This window comes from Mauremys mutica, chromosome 3 (assembly GCF_020497125.1).
Source record: "Mauremys mutica isolate MM-2020 ecotype Southern chromosome 3, ASM2049712v1, whole genome shotgun sequence".
Taxonomy (NCBI): Eukaryota; Metazoa; Chordata; order Testudines; family Geoemydidae; genus Mauremys; species Mauremys mutica.
This window is the reverse complement of record NC_059074.1, coordinates 33,693,149-33,713,489: the sequence shown is the minus strand read 5'-3', so window position 1 is coordinate 33,713,489 and position 20,341 is coordinate 33,693,149. Positions and strand designations below refer to the sequence as shown.

Sequence of the window (20,341 nt, the reverse complement as noted above, 5' to 3'; positions counted from 1 at the left end):
ATAATGAAAAACCACAAAGGATTTCATTACCATTTTTGTAGGATTCTGAACAAGGGAGGGTTGCTGCCCCACTGCCATGGGGTAGGAGGCCTACTCTCCTGCCCACAGCCCTAGATCCTTCTTAACCAGTGTCCTGGCATGGATTTTTTATGTCAGCTATAACAGGCGAGGATAACAACATCAAAGCTCACTAGTACATTTTCCTTCAGACATATTAACAGCATCTACCAGTACGTTTTAAAAACATGACTTTCCACTTTTTTCAGTCACAAGCAAAATGTGGCAGTTATATGCTGTTGATCAGTGAACACGTTCTTTTCCTGAGTAAATGAAGCTTAGTAGACTTTGGAAAAGGAGTAGAGCAGTGTTCCCCATCACCCACTCTCCCTTACCCCTGTCTGCCCCCACCAGCCAAGGCTGGGAGTGGGGCCACGGCTCGGGATGGGGGGAGAGGAGGGATGCACAGCTTGGGGTAAGGGGGCCAAGGCTGGGGGTGGGTTTGGGTCCAGATCCAGGAACAGAGCCATGGCCAGGGGGCTGAGGATGGAGCTTGAAGTGGAGGCGGGACTGGGACTAGGGTCTGGAGCCGAGGCGGGGAGGTGGAGGGAAGCTGTGGTCGGGGGCCAAAGTTGTGGCTGTGAATGAACCCGCAGCCAGGAGCCGGAGCCAGAGCCATCGCAGAGCTCGGAGAGGGGGTGGATGGCACTCCCTCCCTGCCCCCCAGCCTTGGCCCAGGCCCCCCGCACCCGCTCCAAATGTTCCTCTGCATCCCCATAAAGGGGGCTCACCCCACAGTTTGGGGTCCACTGGAGTAGAGCAACTTTTCTGACACAAAGGGTATTGTACCCAACGCAAAATAACTATTTTGGACCTCATTATGATGGATAAATATGAATTAATCACTGCCCTGCAAGTTGATGGCCTTCTAAGAACCAGTAATCATGACCTGATTTCATCCAATATGGAGAAACAGAGGACAGTCCCAACCAGTAACATACATACTTGATGCTTCAAAACAGCCAGTTTCCCAAAGCCGAGGAATATTATGAGAGAAATTGATTAAGAGTAAATATTTAGACAGAAAAATGTGAAAGAAAGTTGGGAGTTCTTCAAGAAGGGTTCATCAGATGGCCAAAATACCACAATCACAAAAAAGGATAGCTGCCAATACTGATTCAGTGGTGAAGTGAAGGCAGCAATTAGAAATAAAACAAAAACTAATACACCTCTACCTCAATATAACACGACCGGATATAATACTAATTTGGATATAACGCGGTAAAGCAATGCTCCGGGGCAGGAGGTGTGTGTGCACACTACGGTGGATCAAAGCAAGTTCGATATAACGTGGTTTCACCTATGACGCAATAAGATTTTTTTGGCTCCCGAGGACAGCGTTATATCGAGGTAGAGCTGTATATGACAAATGGAAAAAGGGGAAAATAGATAGCAAACAATATAAATTAGAAATTAGGAAGTGTAGAAAATTGATACGGGAAACTGAAGACATCTGGAAAAATCTACGCCCCAGGTTCCCTCAAGTCTCCTAATTGCACCTGGATTTCTTCTCCTGGGAGTTGTGTTGCAGGGAGGTCCTTTGGCCCCCTTATCTCTGCTAAGGAGTTTGGGCTGTCTGTCTCCCTCCTTCCTTACATCTCTGGGGACATTTCTTGTCCTTCTGACTCAGGCTTTGTTGTCTAGGGGTCTTCTGTATTTCCTTTTTGGGGTTCCTTCCCTGTCTCCCCACTGGTTTCCTTCTTCCTAACATGGGATTCCTCCCACCACCTCGCTTCCCAGTGGGGAAGGGACTCCAGTCTGCGCCCAAGACAACTAGATAAGGCAGCCACTCCATTACCCCACCCTGTTTCCACCAAAATCTCCCCGGGACCTTCAGGGGCACCTGAGCTATAAGGCAATGCTGTTCATCCCCATGGACACACTCTACGTCCATAGTTGCTCCTGGAGTCATCCAGTGAGGCTTCACCAGCTCCCTCCAGACCAGAGAGCAAACTGAGGCTGTATCCACAAGGCCTCTCTGGGGTTTCCTCCCCACCATCACTGAAATGGTAGACAGTTTTTATCCAGTATCAGAGGGGTAGCCGTGTTAGTCTGGATCTGTAAAAGCAGCAAAGAGTCTTGTGGCACCTTATAGACTAACAGACGTTTTGGAGCATGAGCTTTTGTGGGTGAATACCCACTTCGTCGGATGCATGTCAAGTTTTTGCCCCTTTTTCTTCCCTCCAGCCCTGGCCCAGCCATAATCCATGAATTGGCAGTTCCATTTCTTGTGTCCAGATCGCTCACAATGGTAGCAAATAAGGGGCCGAGCCAGAGCTGGAACTCCTCAGGGTTCTTCCTGTCCATGCCCCTTCCTGCTGTGGATTCTCTAGCCATCCTCCCCAGCTCTGGACCCTTATATGGTCGCCCATCTTTCCTGGGAAAGTCTGTCTCTGCATACTCCTCTGTTAGTTTCACGGCAGCATCCACTGTGCCTGGCGGATGTCACCTGACCCACACTTGTATGGTCTCAGGGAGGCCCTGAAAGAACTGCTCTAATACCAGAGCATCCATTATTTCTGCTACCATTTGGGTATCTGGTCTCAACCAGTGGGTGGCCCAGTCCATCAACTTTTGGGCAAAGGCCCGGGGCCATAAACCTCCTGTCCCCTTTGCTGATCTGAACTTTTGGTGGTACTTGTCAGTAGACAGCCGCACCTGATCCAGGATTGCTGACATCACCATCTCATATTTTCTGACCTGTTCTTCATTCAGGGCTATAGAGGCTACTTGGGCTTCTACTGACCGATAGGGAGCCAACCGCAGGGCTCAGGTTGCTCTATCCCATCCAGCACCTATGGCTACCCTCTGAAAAGTGCCAAGGAATGCACGTGGGTCATCTGCAGGGCCCATTTTACATAGCCCAAGGCTCTGTGTTCAGGTATCATCCCCGTTGGGGGACTTATCACCTTCTGTAGGAGCTTCTGCTGGATGTTGGCTTGTTCCCTTATGAAATCTTGCAAGTTTCTCTGCTGCTTTGCCTGCCAGGCAAGCAAAGCCTCTCTCTCCAGGTGGTGGAATTGTTGAAAACCTTGTAGGGCCTTCTGCATCTCCTCGTTTTGTTTTACCAGCCATTGAAGGGCCTCCTCCATTGCCCAGGCTGCCAAATCCTTGCGTTGGCTCAGGTCCCAGACAAGCCCCCATGTGTTACAGCATCACCTTGGTCCTGCCTCTGTCTCAGTCCACAAATGATGTGGAGACACTTTTGCTGGTTCAACACCCTGTGCAGTTTATTTACATTTGCATCCCAACACTTTCACAGCATACCTAAGACCTTTCCCAAGCAGAGAGAGAGTAAACTCTCTCTCCCTCTTACTGCTTGCTTCCCACCTGTGCTCTTCCTTCCTGTGCCTATTTGTGAGCTCTTGGCTAATGGCTTAATTGGCCTTTTTGTCCAGCACCGCTCACAAATTAGAGGCACCGACTTGCATAGTCAGCTCCAATCTGCTTTGCCTGTTTGGGGCTGCTCTGAAGAGTGTTGACTCAGGCCTTTTAACCTAGCACTCTATCACAATTAGAAACAAAAGAGACCCTAGAAATAGCATAAGGCCTATTACAAGATGGAGACAGTAAAACTTTTAATACTGATATAGAAAAGGTAGATATGTTCAATAAATATCATATTTCTGTTCTGTATTTGGAAAGAAGCAGGACGATGTGCTTGTATCACATGAGAATAATGAAGTGCCTTCCAGACCATTAGTAACTAACAAGGATGTTAAACATCTGCTAGGGATAAACATTTAGCAGGCCTGGATAACTTTCATCCAAAAGTCTTTAAAGAGTTGGCTGAGGAGATCTCTGGCCCAATACTAATTTTCAATAAATCTTGGAATACCAGGGAAATTCCAGAAGACTTAAAGAGAGCTATTGTTGGTGCCAATATTCAAAAAAGAGCAACCAAGAGAGCCCATAACTACAGGTTGCTTAGTCTGACATCAATCCTAGGCAATATAATGGAAAAGCTGATATGGAATATATGCTTTGGTCAAACACAAGTTACTAGTCTCAATGCTGAGATCACTGGGTGAAATCTAATGGCGTATGACCGTCAGACGAGATGAGCTAATAATCCCTCTGGGCACAAATGGTACAAACCTACTAACTCAGAGGTAGTGAGTGTTCCAAGCAGTAACATCTACAATGAAGAAAATAATACAATTTTCCATTTTCATTTTATCCGAAAACATACTCACCTGAAATGATTTCTCGTAGCTTTGGATCCAAGTTTACAGTACACGGCAAAAAGGTTTTTACATCACGTGCTATAAGAACTGGTGTCCGTGAAGATAAAAATACTTCAAAATTCCGTATGTCCCCATCAATTTCAAGCAGAGGTTCAACATCTTTAGTGGTTGGAATATTCTTTGAAATTCTAAAGAAAATAAATACCAGACAGTTAGGTAAACTTCAAATAAGTCAAATTTATCAGAAAGTAGTATTTCCATTTCAAATGCTACCCCAATACATACTATCACATCCAGGGGCGGCTCCAGGCCCCAGCACGCCAAGCGCGTGCTTGGGGCGGCAAGCCGGCAAGGCTCCGCTGGTCCCACGGCTTTGGCGGGCCCTCTGCAGGCAGCCTGCCTGCCGTGCTTGGGGCGGCAAAATGCCTAGAGCCGCCCCTGATCACATCCATGACACCAAACCCTTTGGGGCACAGAACTGACATACAGAAGTTAGGGTATGTCTGCATTTTCTGCACACACTTTGACTTGGTATTACTTTTTAAGAAAAATCCAGTGTTTCAGCAGAAAAGAGATTCATCTGACCTATATAAGCTAGTTCCATACTTCAGATAGTTCTCCACTGTGATAGGACAAGCACTACATGTAGAATGCAATAACCTTCATATGGATAATGTCATCCTACCTAAAATAGGATGAGGAAATTATCTGGAAGCATTAAACTTAAACATCCATTCTAATCTTGGTAACCAACTGTGAAGTTTTACGATTAAGGGTTCTCTCTCCATCCTTAATTCACACCGTCTTTAAAAAAACAGCACAGTCTCACTCAGTCTATACCCACTATGCATAATACAGCTAGCTAACTGGTGGCTCTGCCCAAAAACATACTAATAGTCTCTTGTGTTTCACATACACTGCTATATGTCTGAAGGAAAAATATTTAATATCTAAATTAAAGTATTTTTTAATTTCTTACTAAGTCATTTTAACTATGTCCAATAAGTTTCGGGTTATATCATTAGCTTAAAGATATCTTTTATTTTTATGATTCACTTTAGAATCTTGTACCAAAGTTTTATTCCACAGACAACTTTTATAGCTGATTATACCTGAAAAGGCTTTATTAGAGAAATGCTGTCAGAATCTTAACCATAGTAACACCACTATTATTGGAATATATACATGCATAATAAGAAAGGCAAAAATCTAATGCACATTTCAATACAACATACTTTTTTTTTCCAAGCGAACTGCAATGGACATAATGCATTTTTAAAAATACTTTAAAATGAGTATAATAAAGCTTCTAAAATGTTCGTATTTATATTAAGGCCCCAATCCTGCAAAGCCTTACTCAGGTGCTTAACTTTACACTAAGCACTTTAGTTTTGCTGCTTAACTGTGAGAATTCTATTGACTCCACCAGGACCACTCAGTGTGCATAAAGTTCAGCATGTATTTCACTCAATTTAATAACATATCTAGAAATGACATATTATAGCTGTTGTAATAATGCTCACTATGTAACATGGTAAAATCCTGTTAAACTGAAAGATCTGATTGTATTCCTGTATGATGTCTCTATACATAAAAGTTAACTCTTGTAACAGTTGTTTTGTATCTGATATTTACAGGCAAGGATTTGTTAACTTGTTAAAACTTCCTGAATAAATAAGTAAAAAGTTCAGCATGTGTGTACGTCTTTCCAAGATCATGACCTCAGTAGATAAATCACAGTGTTAAGTTTTTAGGAGTGATGCAGAATCATTAACTGAGCTGCAATATTGGAGATTGGAAATTTCACTGGACAAGCCAGGTACAACCACTCACTTCTCAATCAGGTTCAAGAAATAATAATAAAAAAAATCATGGTTGAGATGACTGTTAGCTACAGAGACTGTGTGCTAGAAAAAGGAGGAAAAAATTAGAAAGTCAGAGGCAGTATCAAAATAAAGCTAGGGTTTATGCTCATGCTTTAATCTCCACAGAGGCATCTGACAACAAAAAGTATAAACTCTCTAATAAAATAAAAATTATTTAGTTCCTCAATGCACAGAGCTTCTATTTACTCTTGCACACAATTTCCATTCAAACAAAATTTAAAAGACTGGTTAGATGCATCTAATCAAATATAAGCAGAAACAAAACAAAAGTGGCCTCTTTTAAAGAAGCACAAAAATATAATAAAGTAATGGGACATTTTAACATATTGTGACAACTGACAAAACAAAATGGTCAGAGATTGATCAGGTAAGATGTGGCCTATCCATTTCAATACTTTTTAAAATTACAAAACAAAAATGCCAAAAGAAAAGGCGATAGAGATTTAAATAAAAAACACAGCTGACAAGTCACATGAAACAAATTAGATGAATTTTAATGCCAGCTCTGCTTAAGCCTGAATGTGAACAGTGTTCTGAATACGATGAACAATGCTACTGTTCAGAAGCCAATAGCCCACTGCTGGGTTACAGATTGAAGTCTTTCTTCTAACCTTCTGAGCTCAATACATTAAACTATTCTGTTGAAAGGGATATTTATGTAAATGATAATCTTTTGGCAAAGGGCCACAAAAATCATATGAGCCTGTATTTCTCAGATAAAAAATGTAAAAGGTTAGCATACAAAGCACTTTAAAAGTGATTTATACTTAAAATATAAGTGAACAGATTCAAAATCCAAGTACTAGGACCAAGCCTATATTATTCTTGTTTAGCAGATGGATTTTCTCAGAAAGCAAGTAATTTTTTTTTTTTTTTTTTACAATCAAAGGCATCAAAAGAGTTAATGAAAACTTTCAACCCTCAGAATATTAACTGTTTCAATGGCTTACAACTTGTTTCTAAGAGATGCTGAGCACCCGGATACTCTCACTGAAATCTGTGGGAATTGTGGATACTGAGCTCCTCTCAGGAACACACCCTAATATAGCAAGCACTCTGTAGTGCCAGTATAATGTAATAATAGAAATGTAATAATTTATTTGGTTTTTCTCATTACATGCCCTTTTTTATGAGAGGTTAAATTATGTTGTTGTTTAAATTTAAATTAACAAATTACTGATTTTAAAGCTAGCTAAAGAAATATATCAGGAGTGTTAGATTATTTTTGGCTCTTTCCTCATTTAAAAGTGATCTATAGCTAAAACCCAACAGTTCCAGCCCTTAAATCAGCAGACCCCAAACTGTGTGTGAGGGGGGAAGGGCATGGAGGAATGTTCCAGGGGGCTCATGTCAGAGCCCAAGCCACCTCCCATGAGGGGTAGGGAGGGAGTGCCCCTAGCCCTGCTCTGCCCCCATCCCAGCTACAGCCCCACTCCGCCCCCACTCTGCTCTCATTCCATCTTCTCCCCCAGGCCAGCTCCGCCTCTAGCCCCAGGCTCCTCCCCCATTCCCAGTTCAGCCTCCAGTTCGCCTTCAGCCCAAGCTTCTCTGCTGAGCCAACTGTGCAGTAATGGAGGGTGGGCGCATACAGATTCCGTTCCTGGTAAGGGGTGGCGCAACAGCAAAAGTTTGTGCACCACTGCCTTAAACTGACAGTTGGCTGGGCAATTCTAATATTTTTCAAATGTTATCTTAAAAACAGTTGCTGTGAGTACAAAAGTAGCTATTTTTCATATTTAGAAATTATATAGCATGTCCTCTATATCTATTATAAACATGTAATGTACAGTCATTATTACTGTGAATGTAACCCTGTCCTCTATCAGCAGACTCTGTTAGACTTGCTCCAGTGTTTTTTAGTTTGTGATCGTCTTACCCTTTAGTGCCCGGCCTTAAAAAAAAGGGCCTAAAATTTATGACAGCCAAAGGAAAGTCTCACAAGAATCCTACAAACATTTATTTTGATTATGGGTTCTAAACACGTTGACTAAATGGTTCTGAATAGCTCAGAAGATAGTGATCTGAATTACATGACAGGTGAATATTAAATATTAAATATGCTGATCATTGAAAAAAAAAACACCTTAATCTGGTAGTAGTCATATTTATTACAGTGCCACATGATGCTTTTCAGAATAAAGGATACTGAATGAGGTAATCACAGTAATAGAGGGAGGCTAAGAAAAAAATGCAAAAACACAGTGCATGGTGAGGCCAAGATGAACACTATTTAGAGAAGCAAGCTGATGCTATAGAAAATACAGCCCCCTAATACTCCCCCTTCCTCTCAAAAAAACATGTAGGAACAACTGGAGTTCCTAGGATTTCCAGTAGCTTTCTTCAAAAGATGAATACTCATTAGAAAAACTGTGTGATGCTCAATACAATGCATATAATATTCACTCCAATGCCTCAAGTGAGGGAGCATCCCTGATCTACAGTTGTTTGTTCTCACAATTATGGGACCTAGCAAGTAGTTCTAGAAGAAAAGCCAGGAAGCACTTTATAATCAAAATGAAGCAATGTCTCTTCAGGGATTTTCTACCAAATTGCAATACAAGAGAGCAGAGCTGAACAGCACAAGCCAATTCCCAACGGATTGTGGGGTATGATACAGGATGACCCTACTACGTTTAAAACTGTTTTGGGAAAATTCAGTTACAGTGCGTGCTATTAAACCCCAGCATTTTCGGCTCAGAATATCTGCAGTAACTGAAATATTTTCCTATACATAGAATAGGAAATATCACAGTCCATAATCACTAGTGAGTAGCAAATCCCAGGGTGAAATCCTGGTTCTATTAAAGTCAATGGCAAAATTCCCACCAACTTTAATTGTGACAGGATTTCTCCCTCTGACCTTAATAGTGCTTGCTGTAAATTCTACACAGTCCAAAAACCTCAAGTTTGGCAGTAAACTACAGTGCAACTAGTGCACAACTTGGGAAGTCAATCAGATGAGCAAAAAAAAACAAACAAAAAACAAAAACAAAAACCCATGTATTTACACACACTACATTTGGGAACAGAAAAACACATGATCTGAAAAACATCTAAGATAATGGAGTTCTGAATATAAGTGAGCTGTTTCAAGAGATAATTTGTGAAAGGTACAGGATTTACAGGAGTGACCTTTTAAATACAGCAATATGTTTAACAGATGTGGTAAGGATGGGCAAGTTTGACTCAGCATTAGCTTGTCTATATCAGAAAAAAAATGAACCTTTTAAGTTTTCTGTGATTGTTTGTTTTGGTTGCTTAGGGTTTAATACTCTACATGAGGTATCTAAAATGGAAACAAAGCACAACAGATCAAAACAGAACAATAGATTGTGCAAATAAAGGAAAAACAGCTAGGCACAAAAGTCAATTTCACTTGAATTCTCTAGCTAAAAATGGAAATCAGTAATATGGAACAAGAGATGAGGGTGTGTGCAATCCTATTAATTACATATCTGAAAAACAATGAAAAATGAGAGAAAAATAGTATTTAAACTAGTCGTCAAACTAAGCAGTCAGCTGAATTAGCTAATTAGATTTTTTTTTAAATGATTTGAGAGAGCAAAAGAATTTACGAACAAGAAAAATGTACATTTAAACAATATCAGAGTTGCAATAGTGGATTTAAAAAAAAAAAAGACAGTTACTCATCTTTGTAACTGTTGTTCTTCAAGATGTGTTGCTCATATCCATTCCAATTAGGTGTAAGCGCACCGCATGCATGTTCGTCGGAAGATTTTTACCCTACCAACACTCGGTGGGTCGGCTGGGTCGCCCCCTGGAGTGGCGCTGCCATGGCGCCAGACATATATCCCTGCCGACCCAATGGCCCCTCAGTTCCTTCTTGCCGGCTACTCCGACAGAGGGGAAGGAGGGCGGGTTTGGAATGGATATGAGCAACACATCTCGAAGAACAACAGTTACAAAGGTGAGTAACCGTCTTTTCTTCAAGTGCTTGCTCATATCGATTCCAATTAGGTGACTCCCAAGCCCTAGGCGGTAAGGTCGGAGTGAGATGTTGCAGAATGTAAAACCGCTGAGCCAAATGTTGCATCATCTCTGGACTGTTGTACCAATGCGTAATGTGACACAAAGGTGTGAATTGATGACCAAGTAGCTGCCTGACATATCTCCTGGATGGGAACATGGGCCGGAAAGGCGGCAGATGAAGCTTGAGCCTGAGTAGAATGGGCGGTGAGGTGGCTAGCCGGAACATGAGCCAAATCATAGCAGGCGCGGATGCAAGATGTCACCCAAGATGAAATTCGCTGGGAGGAGACCGGCAGACACTTCATCCGGTCTGCCACCGCTACAAAGAGCTGAGGCAACTTTTGAAAGGGTTTTGTTCTTTTGATATAAAAGGCGAGAGCCCTGCGGACGTCTAGGGAGCGGAGCTGCTGTTCCCGACACGATGAGTGTGGCTTCGGGAAGAAGACCGGAAGGAAGATGTCTTGAAAGGCGGACACCACCTTAGGGAGAAAGGCGGGGTGTGGTTGCAGCTGTACCTTGTCCTTATGAAACACCCTATACGGGGGGTCCGCTGTCAGGGCCCGAAGCTCGGATACTCGCCTTGCCAAAGTAATAGTGACGAGGAAAGCTGTCTTCCAGGAGAGGTACAGCAGCGAGCAGGTGGCTAGCGGTTTGAAAGGAGCACCCATAAGCTTGGCTAGAACCAGATTGAGGTCCCAGGTAGGGGTAGGGTGTCTAACCTGCGGGTACAAACGTTCCAAGCCCTTGAGGAACCTTGAAACCATGGGGTGAGAGAAGATTGATCACCGTTCTCCCCTGGGTGAAGGCAGAGATGGCTACCAGATGCACTTTTATGGAAGAGACCACTAGGCCGTGTTCTTTCAGGGACCAGAGGTAGTCCAGGACAGTAGGAACTGGTACCTGCATGGGGACAGTGTTACATTGAGCGCACCAGAGGGAGAAACGCTTCCACTTGGCCAGATATATCAACCTAGTGGAAGGCTTCCTACTGCCCAAGAGTACCTGTTGGACCAAGGCAGAGCAGCGTAACTCGGACCGGCTTAACCAAGCAGCAACCAAGCTGTGAGGTGAAAAGACTGTAGGTCTGGATAGTGAAGTCTGCCCAAGTCCTGAGTTATGAGATCTGGCCAGAGTGGTAGGGGAATTGGGTCTGCCACTGAGAGGTCGAACAACATGGTCTCGAAACACCTGGCACGCTAGACGAATCGCCCTCAGCTCCCGCACACTGATGTGTAAGGTTAGTTCTTGAACTGACCAGAGGCCTTGAGTACGGAGGCCCTCGAGGTGGGCACCCCAACCCAGAGATGACGCGTCCGTGGTTAGGGCCATCGAAGGTTGCGGTGGGTGGAATGGCATCCCTGCACAGACTAGAGTGGGAGTTAGCCACCAGATTAGGGAGCCTAGAACATTCGGGGGAACAGTGAGTATTGAGTCCAGGCTGTCCCGGCCCGGCTGGTATACTGAGGCAAGTCAGGTTTGAAATGGATGGAGGCGTAGCCTATTATGTTTGGTCACGAAGGTGCAGGCGGCCATGTGACCTACTAGGCTGAGACAAGTGCGAGCTGACGTTGTCGGGAAGGTTTGGAAGCCTTGAATAATTGTAGCCATCGCTTGAAAACAAGGTTGCGGCAGGCAGGCTCTGGCCAGATTGGAGTCCAGAATCGCCCCGATGAAGTCTATTCTCTGCGTGGGTATCAGAGTAGACTTCTCTATGTTGATCATCAGGCCTAGGCTCCTGAAGAGGTCTTGGACGATGTACAGGTGATGTCTCACTTGTGACTCGGAGGTCCCTCGAATGAGCCAATCGTCGAGATACGGGTAGACATGCACCCGACAACGCCGGAGGGAGGTGGCGACTACGGCCATGCATTTTGTGAATACTCGTGGAGCTGTAGAAAGGCCAAATGGAAGGACCGTGAACTAAAAATGTTGATGGTTGACCACAAAACGGAGGTACCGTCTGTGTGGTGGGTAAACTGCAATGTGGAAATACGCGTCTTTCATATCGAGGGCGGCATACCAGTCTCCAGGATCCAAAGACGGGATAATGGTCCCCAGGGATACCATGCGGAACTTCAACTTTATCATGAATTTGTTGAGTCCTCGCAGGTCTAGGATCAGTCGTAGACCTCCCTTTGCCTTGGGGATTAGGAAGTAGCGGGAATAAAACCCGTTGCCCCTCAGGTCTTTTGGTACCTCCTCTATGGCTCCAATGGTTAGGAGCGACTGGACCTCTTGTAAGAGGAATTGCTCGTGAGAGGGGTCCCTGAAGAGGGACGAGGAGGGAGGGTGGGAAGGTGGGGTTGAAACAAACTGAAGGTGGTATCCCAACACCACCGTGCACAGGACCCAACGATCTGAAGTTAGCTGGGACCACGCAGGGAGAAAATGGGAGAGGCGGTTGTAAAAGGGAGAGGAAGGGTCCGGGAAAACAACTGGTGGGCCGTCCTCAGGCGTCCCATCAAAAGTTCTGTTTGGGCTCGCTGGTGGTTTAAGGGGGGCCTGATTTTGACCCCCTTGGGGGCCAGACTGCCTCCGTAGATTCCCTCGGCCATGCCTTCTGCTGAAGTCCTGTCGTGGCCTAGGCCGGGGGGGGGTAAGTATGGTGACGCTGGGGTCGGAAGGTCCTGCATTGGGTCACTGGTGTGTGCATCCCCAGCGAGCGCATTACTACACGATTGTCCTTCAGACTTTGTAATCTGGGATCAGTCTTGTCTGAGAAGAGCCCCTGGCCTTCAAAGGGCAAGTCCTGAATGGTTTGTTGTAATTCAGGAGGAAGGCCTGATACCTGCAGCCAGGAGATATGCCTCATCGTCACTCCTGATGCCAGAGTCCTGGCAGCAGAGTCCGCTGCGTCCAGAGAGGCTTGGAGGGAGGTTCTCGCCACTTCTTACCCTCCTCAAGCAGGACTGCAAATTCTTGTCGGGACTCCTGGGGAAGAAGCTCTGTAAACTTCCCCAAGGACCTCCACGTGTTATAGTTATACCTACTTAGGAGGGCTTGCTGGTTTGCCACCCTAAGTTGAAGGCCCCCAGCTGAATATATTTTGCGGCCTAGGAGGTCCTTGCGCCTAGCCTCCTTAGACTTGGGAGCAGGAACTTGCTGGCCATGACGCTCCCTCTTGTTCACCGATTGAACTACTAGGGAGCAAGGAGGTGGGGGTATGTAGAGATACTCGTACCCCTTGGAGGGTACCATGTATTTTCTCTCTACTCCCCTGGCTGTGGGGGGGATCGAAGCTGGGGATTGCCAAATGGTGTCCGCGTTTGCCTGTATAGTGCGGATAAACGGCAGAGCCACTCTCATAAATGCGTCTGCAGATAGGATGTCCACTACAGGGTCCTCTATTTCAGGGACCTCCTCCGCCTGCAGATTCATATTCTGCGCCACTCATCTCAAGAGGTCTTGATGGGCCCTTAGATCAATTGGGGGAGGGCCGTAAGAGGATGTTCCTGCCACAGCCTCGTCTGGCGAGGAGGAAGCAGAGAGGCCAGGGACAAGAGGGTCCTATGGGGGCTCCTGTTCTTGAGGAGCGGTGTCAGTCTCAGGTGGGACCTGGGTGTCTGCAGGTGGTACCGAAACCTCATCTGTACTCATGGGGGCGGGGGGGCGGCTAACGGTTGCCTCTGGTGCCCGGTGTTGCGATGGGGCAGACCGTGGTGCAACTGAGGGAGCACCTTGGGCTTGGTGGTATGCCCACGGTGTCCAGAAAGACCACTGATGGGGTCCTTGTCGTGGCCCTGGCTCTCAGGAAATACATGGCTGGGGACATCCAAGTCACGATCCCCGGCACCGGGGTGGAGGTAAGGGGCTAATCCCTGATCCCCCCTCAACTATATACACTAACTACATATATATACACACACAACAACTAACACTAACTATAACTGTAAAACTCGAACTATAAACACAATTAACAGTAAAGAACGACGAGTAAGCTAGGGAAGTGGAGAGCAGCAAAGCTGCGCTCCACAGTTCCAACGACCATCATGGGCGGTAAGAAGGAACTGAGGGGCCGTTGGGTCGGCAGGGGTATATATCCGGCACCACTCCAGGGGGCGACCCAGTCGACCCACCGAGTGTTGCTAAGGTAAAAATCTTCCGACGAACGTGCACGCAACACGCGCACACCTAATTGGAATCAATATGAGCAAGCACTCGAAGAAGAATCTACATTTCCATAAAAAGCTGGGCTTGCAATATCTAAACACAACAGGGCAATTTCTTAGGGCTCTACATTGCTCTTTGCTCCCTAGCAGAGAGGCAAGAAAATATGAGTTTAATAGCAGCAGGGGCGCTGGTGGTTGGCAAAAGGCAAAGCAGAGGCTTCACAGTAAACTCTCACCTCAAACGCTGAGGTAGCTCATTTGGATTAACACCATACAGTTGGGGTTCCACGTGTCTTTAAGATCAGGGACAAGAAGCAATCATTCTACACAGCTTAAAGCAGAAGTTATTGCTGTCTCCAGCCACACACACTTCCTGAGGAAAGTAAATTTAAGGCAAAGGCATTGTTAAAGCAAGACAGTAACAGTGTCATTTTTGAAGGAGCCATGCTGCTGCCAAAGAACTACATGGATAGCTGGCCAGAGAGCAACACTGAAGGGTGGGCCTTATACACACCAGGTTGAAACTTGCCTTCTCTATGGATTCACTATGTCTGCAGGCCATTTTGGCTGCAAAACTTTATCAGGAAAGGAATTTGGGGGAGGGGTGGCTACTATAAAGAACCGATTTTAAAAAGCATCTAGTGTTTAGAAATGGACAGTCAAAAAAAGGAAAGTTACTTTTTCGTAACTGCAGTTCTTTGAGAAGTGTGGACTCCACTGGCCATCACATACAGTCCCCAGCTAAAACCCCTCCAACGCATCATCAGGGATCTACAACCCATCCTGGACAATGATCCCACACTTTCACAGGCCTTGGGTGGCAGGCCAGTCCTCGCCCACAGACAACCTGAAGCATATTCTCATCAGTAACCGCACACTGCACATAGTAACTCTAACTCAGGAACCAATCCATGCAACAAACCTCAATGCCAACTCTGCCCACATATCTACACCAGCGACAGCATCACAGGACCTAACCAGATCAGCGACACCATCACTGGTTCATTCACCTGCACGTCCACCAATGTAATATACGCCATCATATGCCAGCAATGCCCCTCTGCTATGTACATCGGCCAAACTGGACAGTCTCTACGGAAAAGGATAAATGGACACAAGTAGGAGAACACTTCAACCTCCCTGGCCACACAATAGCAGATCTTAAGGTGGCCATCCTGCAGCAAAAAAACTTCAGGACCAGACTTCAAAGAGAAACTGCTAAGCTTCAGTTCATCTGCAAATTTGACACCATCAGCTCAGGATTAAACAAAGACTGTGAATGACTTGCCAACTACAAAACCAGTTTCTCCTCCCTTGGTTTTCACACCTCAGCTGCTAGAAGAGGGCCTCGTCCTCCCTGATTGAACTAACCTCGTTATCTCTAGCCTGCTTCTTGCTTGCATATATATTCCTGCCCCTGGAAATTTCCACTACATGCATCCGACGAAGTGGGTATTCACCCACGAAAGCTCATGCTCCAAAACGTCTGTTAGTCTATAAGGTACCACAGGACTCTTTGCTGCAGTAACCAGAAAGAACTGGAGACAGGCCAGGCAGGGCTTGAAGCCTGGAATCTTGAGCATACTAGGTGTCCCAAAGAGTGGGGGAACCCTCCCAACCCCAAACTATCTAATTAAGACTAATTAGAGCTATCTAAGGTAAATGATTTACAAAGGCAAAGTTTGAGCAGGAGTACTGAAAAGGCTACAGACGCAGAAGCGTTCAGTTCCAGACCACGAGCAATAGAAAGAAACTGGAAAAGCAGTCAGTCTGTGCAGCACTTCATACCCTTGCTTCAGAACACAAGGAGATGTAGGGTGCAGGTACAGACCAACAGACACTGCTATAGAAGAATCTGCTGGTCTCAGGCACATGAAGCACATGTGAACCCACAGTGAAAACCCAGAAGGATCAGTGCTCATAGAAGAACCTGGCCAATTGTTTGGTCTGCCTTTGGCTCAAATTCCAAATCCAAGTTCTACCAACTGGAGTGTAAGACAACACTTATACCCTGATATTAAGAACATCACATTCTGAATTGGTCTATAACACAATTACATTTTCCTCTGCATTCTGAGCAGAATAAGCACAAGTAGTCTGTTTTAATACATAAAGATTCTATTTTATCCTGATTAAAAACTCCTGTACAATATTGCAGAGAAATTACAATACTATCACTATTTCAAAAATTCTTCTGAGAATATATTATTGAGTTTTTCAAACATGTTTGCAACAAGCAGCTTCAGAGCACTATTTGTTCAGGGAAAATTTGCATGAAAACAGGAAAATAAGATGCCATTATACACTCCATATTAAAAAAGATAAGGAATCAATGTTTTATTTTAATAACGACAAAAAAAGAAGCTATATTTTGATAATGCTATACAGACAAAAATTATAGCCATTTGATGCGCGTTAAGTGGTACAAAGATTTCACTGAACAGATGCACCAGCTGTTTAAATATTCCTATTACACTATGTATTCTGGAAAGCTTTCTATGCAAAACCTGCTACAGCTACCAGATCCAACTAGCAGTAAATAAGGTGCCTACTTTCAGTACTGCATACTGTTTTGCTTGTTTTGGAAAGAGATAGTAATTTATCCCACTGAAAGTTAATTTCATTGAAGTGGTTTCTAATGTCCACTGGATAAATATGTACCCCATCCTAATGGTAGTCTCAGGAAAGAGTGGGAGATACACACAATATTAAAGTCAAAAGAACTTTATAAAAGGCGTTTTGATTCTATTTGAATAATTTAATATATTCTGATTTTATTATCTATAATTACTTAGCATTATCGTTTAACTTTTATATTGCAGCAGTGCAGAGATCCCAGTCAGGATCAGAGCCTTACTATATTGGTACTGTACAAAAACAGTAAGAGACAGTCTCTGCCCCAAGGAGTTTACAATCTAAGATGAAAATTGCCATACAAAATGATAAGGAAAAGAGAAACAGTGAAACACATGCACATGTACTCATACATACATACATATAATTTGTGGTCCTAAAATTATGTAGGGTTGCTGTGTTACTGTGTGAACAGTACCCATTTTTAACCACAGAAGTGGCATCACTACAAACAGGGAGTAATGGAATTCCTATTTTATCTGTAGTTTGTACAGTATTTACAAAGATCTTTTGGGGTCCATTTGAATGAGGTGTGCTATATAAATGTAAAATCTTCATTATCAAATATTGGTATTTTTACTTATTGTATACTGTAGATTCTATCCACCATTTTCAAAGCATTTTACAAACATTAATAATTAATCCTCGCAATGCTGCTGTGTGGTATTATCTCCTAATATATAAGGAAACTAAAGCACACAGAGATTATGTAGAACAGTGATTCTCAACCTTTCCAGACCACTGTACCCCTTTCAGGAGTCTGATTTGTCTTGCGTACCCCGAAGTTTCACCTCATTCAAAAACTACTTGCTTACAAAATCAGACAAAAATGTCACGGCATACTATTACTGAAAAATTGCTTATGTTCTCATTTTTATATCATTATAAAGTAAATCAATTAGAAAATAAATATTGTTCTTAAATTTCAGTGTATAGTATACAGAGCAGTATAAACAAGTCATTGTCTGTATGAAATTTGACTGGTAAAACTGGGATAACCTTCCCTGAAAGGATGATGGGAAGCTTTATTTATTAATGTTTGTAAAATATTTTGAGATTCTAAACAAACAAAAATGTGTTACATTATTTAGCTGTATTACAGTAGTGCCTAGAAGCCCCAACTAAGACAGTAAACATACATTCATACACAAACGGTTCCCATCCTGAAGAGCTCACAATTTGAACAGACAAGATAAAGGAAAAGAGATGAGACAGAGATGAAGAGCAGTAAAGTGACTTGCCAAGGTCAGTAGCAAAGCCAAGAACAGAACTCTAGTCTCCTGATTCACCGTCTGGTGCTCTGTCCACAGGACCATGTTGCCTCATATTAAGCACAGAAAATAGCAGTAAAAGACATATGCACATCCCCTGTTCCAATATTATTTATTATAGGGAAGCTAAATCTTAGTAGCTCCTTTAATATTATACCGCAAAGAATTATGTTCACTGACCAGTACTACAAGGTTATTTGAATTTGAGAAGGCAAATTATTGTGAATTAGCAGGTCTAGTAAGCATTATACAGTGGGAAAAAGTAAAATCCAGGAGTGTGGAAGAATCCTGACACTGCTGTAAGATGGACTATAAACAAACAAAGCGTAATTATGCACTGCATAAAGGATACCCAAGCAAGGATACTGACACAGGTAGATTAAGGCTGAAGACAGCCACAGTTTTACTAACATAAATTTACTAATATCTGACTGAATTCTTTCTCATTGTCAAACCATTACTTAGGGCACAAACATGCCTCAATCATCCTTGTCTATCCTGGGCTATTCTTTGCAAGTCCTCTATATTGCTAAATCCCTCTTTTGTTTGACAGTGGGATTTTTTCGGTCACCACTTTTTAGGTGTTCCTCCTGCTGGAGGCAGCAAATCCTTACAAAGTCCTGTACTATTAGCTAGAGATTGCCGGAGTCCTGTCTTGATTCCCAGAATGAGATTCCTCCCAGGCTTACAACTCTCATGAATATAAATACATCAGTAGACCAAATATTTATGGTGAAAAATATAGCTCTCCTATAGGCAACAACCCTCTGCCACCATCAGTTCACAGCACCAGGTTTGTTTTTTAACCCTACAAAAGTATGTGGATCCCCATATCCCACAGTGACAGAGGCTATGGAATCATGGAATATTCAAAGACTACTAACTTTATGAATATATATCTTTATGGGCTTGTTAGTGATTGAATTCCTGGCTAAATGTGCAAGAAAGCATGCTTCCCGCAGCAATTAACTACAATGGAGGGAGTAACTAATGCAAATCCTGAATAATGAAACAATGCAGGTAACATGTTTTTTGAAGTTTCAACCTCCTGGAGGAAAAAAAAAAACCCACACAGATGGGCTTGATTTGGTTCAAAGGCTTTAGCAGACAAGATCTTGAAACTGTTTAAAAATAACCAGTCCTGACCTGGGGAGAGTAACACTATCCAAGAATTGAAAGACATAAGACTGTGATGAACAGAAAGAGATCCTGTGGGAGAAGCTGAAGTCTTTTCAACCTACCAGGATTGCCATGTGAAGAAGGTTGACCACCTGGTAAGCTAGGGATGGATATAAACCTCTTATAGTTTTAAATGATGTTTTCTAAATGCTTTTGTTCTGAATAAGTAGTACTTTCCTTTAAGAAAGCTGGCTGGCCACTGGATAACTTTCTCATTGCCTGAGAGAACAGAACTGAAGTCGGACCTGCAGAGATGATAAAAGCAGGGGTGAAAGTAACTGAGGACACTTACCAGTACAGGGGGTGGCTCTGGCCCCTGTAAGGGGCAGGGCCTCAGGCAGAAGGGGCGGGGCTGGGGGTCAGCATCCCCCAGCCAGCCCTTGGACTGCGCTGCCCGCGGCTCCCGTCTTGATTTAAAGGGCCCGGAGCTCCCAACGCTGCTGCTGCTGTAAGGACAGCGGCATCTTCGCGCCCCTCGCCCCCCCCCGGCCACTGACCGGGGTGGGGGGGAAGGGCAGGGACATTAAAGCACTGCAGGGACCTTTGCTGCAGCAGCGCTTTAACGTTGCTGCCCCCCCCTCCCGTCGGTGGCCCTGCCAATGAGGATCCTTAAAGCGTTGCCACAGCAAAGGACCGTCCTTAAAGCGCTGCTGAGGCAGTGCTTTAACATTGCTGCCCCTTCCCTCCATCAGCGGCCCTGCCGGTAGGGTCCTTACAGGCAGAGCTGCCGAAAGGGGAGGCAAAAGGGGCAGGGACAGGGACATTAAATTGCTGCCGCAGCAGTGCTTTAATGTGGGCTGGGTATGGGCCGGTGCGGATTGTTACCAGTACAGAGTACCGGCCCGTACCGGCTCACTTTCACCCCTGGATAAAAGTGACCTGCCTGGATCTGTAGTCTAGGAACCTGGCTAGAAGGGAGACAATCATGGGATTCCACTCCAAGAAAGTTGGAGGCCTGAGACCTAAGTGGGATACCCTCAAGGAGATCATGAGGGGGTCCAAGATGCAGTAAACTCAGAAACTGTGAC

The 20,341-nt window shown here is 44.2% G+C and overlaps 1 protein-coding gene across 2 annotated transcripts in view; it reads right to left on the bottom strand.

Annotated features, from left to right (window-relative positions):
• Positions 1 to 20,341, bottom strand: part of KIDINS220 (kinase D interacting substrate 220) — a 171,940-nt gene that overhangs the window by 40,851 nt on the left and 110,748 nt on the right. For both annotated transcript variants that reach the window (XM_045010686.1, XM_045010685.1), the window contains exon 23: positions 4,254 to 4,432. In XM_045010686.1, the coding sequence (XP_044866621.1) occupies positions 4,254 to 4,432 (179 nt within the window). The remainder of the gene's footprint in view (positions 1 to 4,253; positions 4,433 to 20,341) is intronic.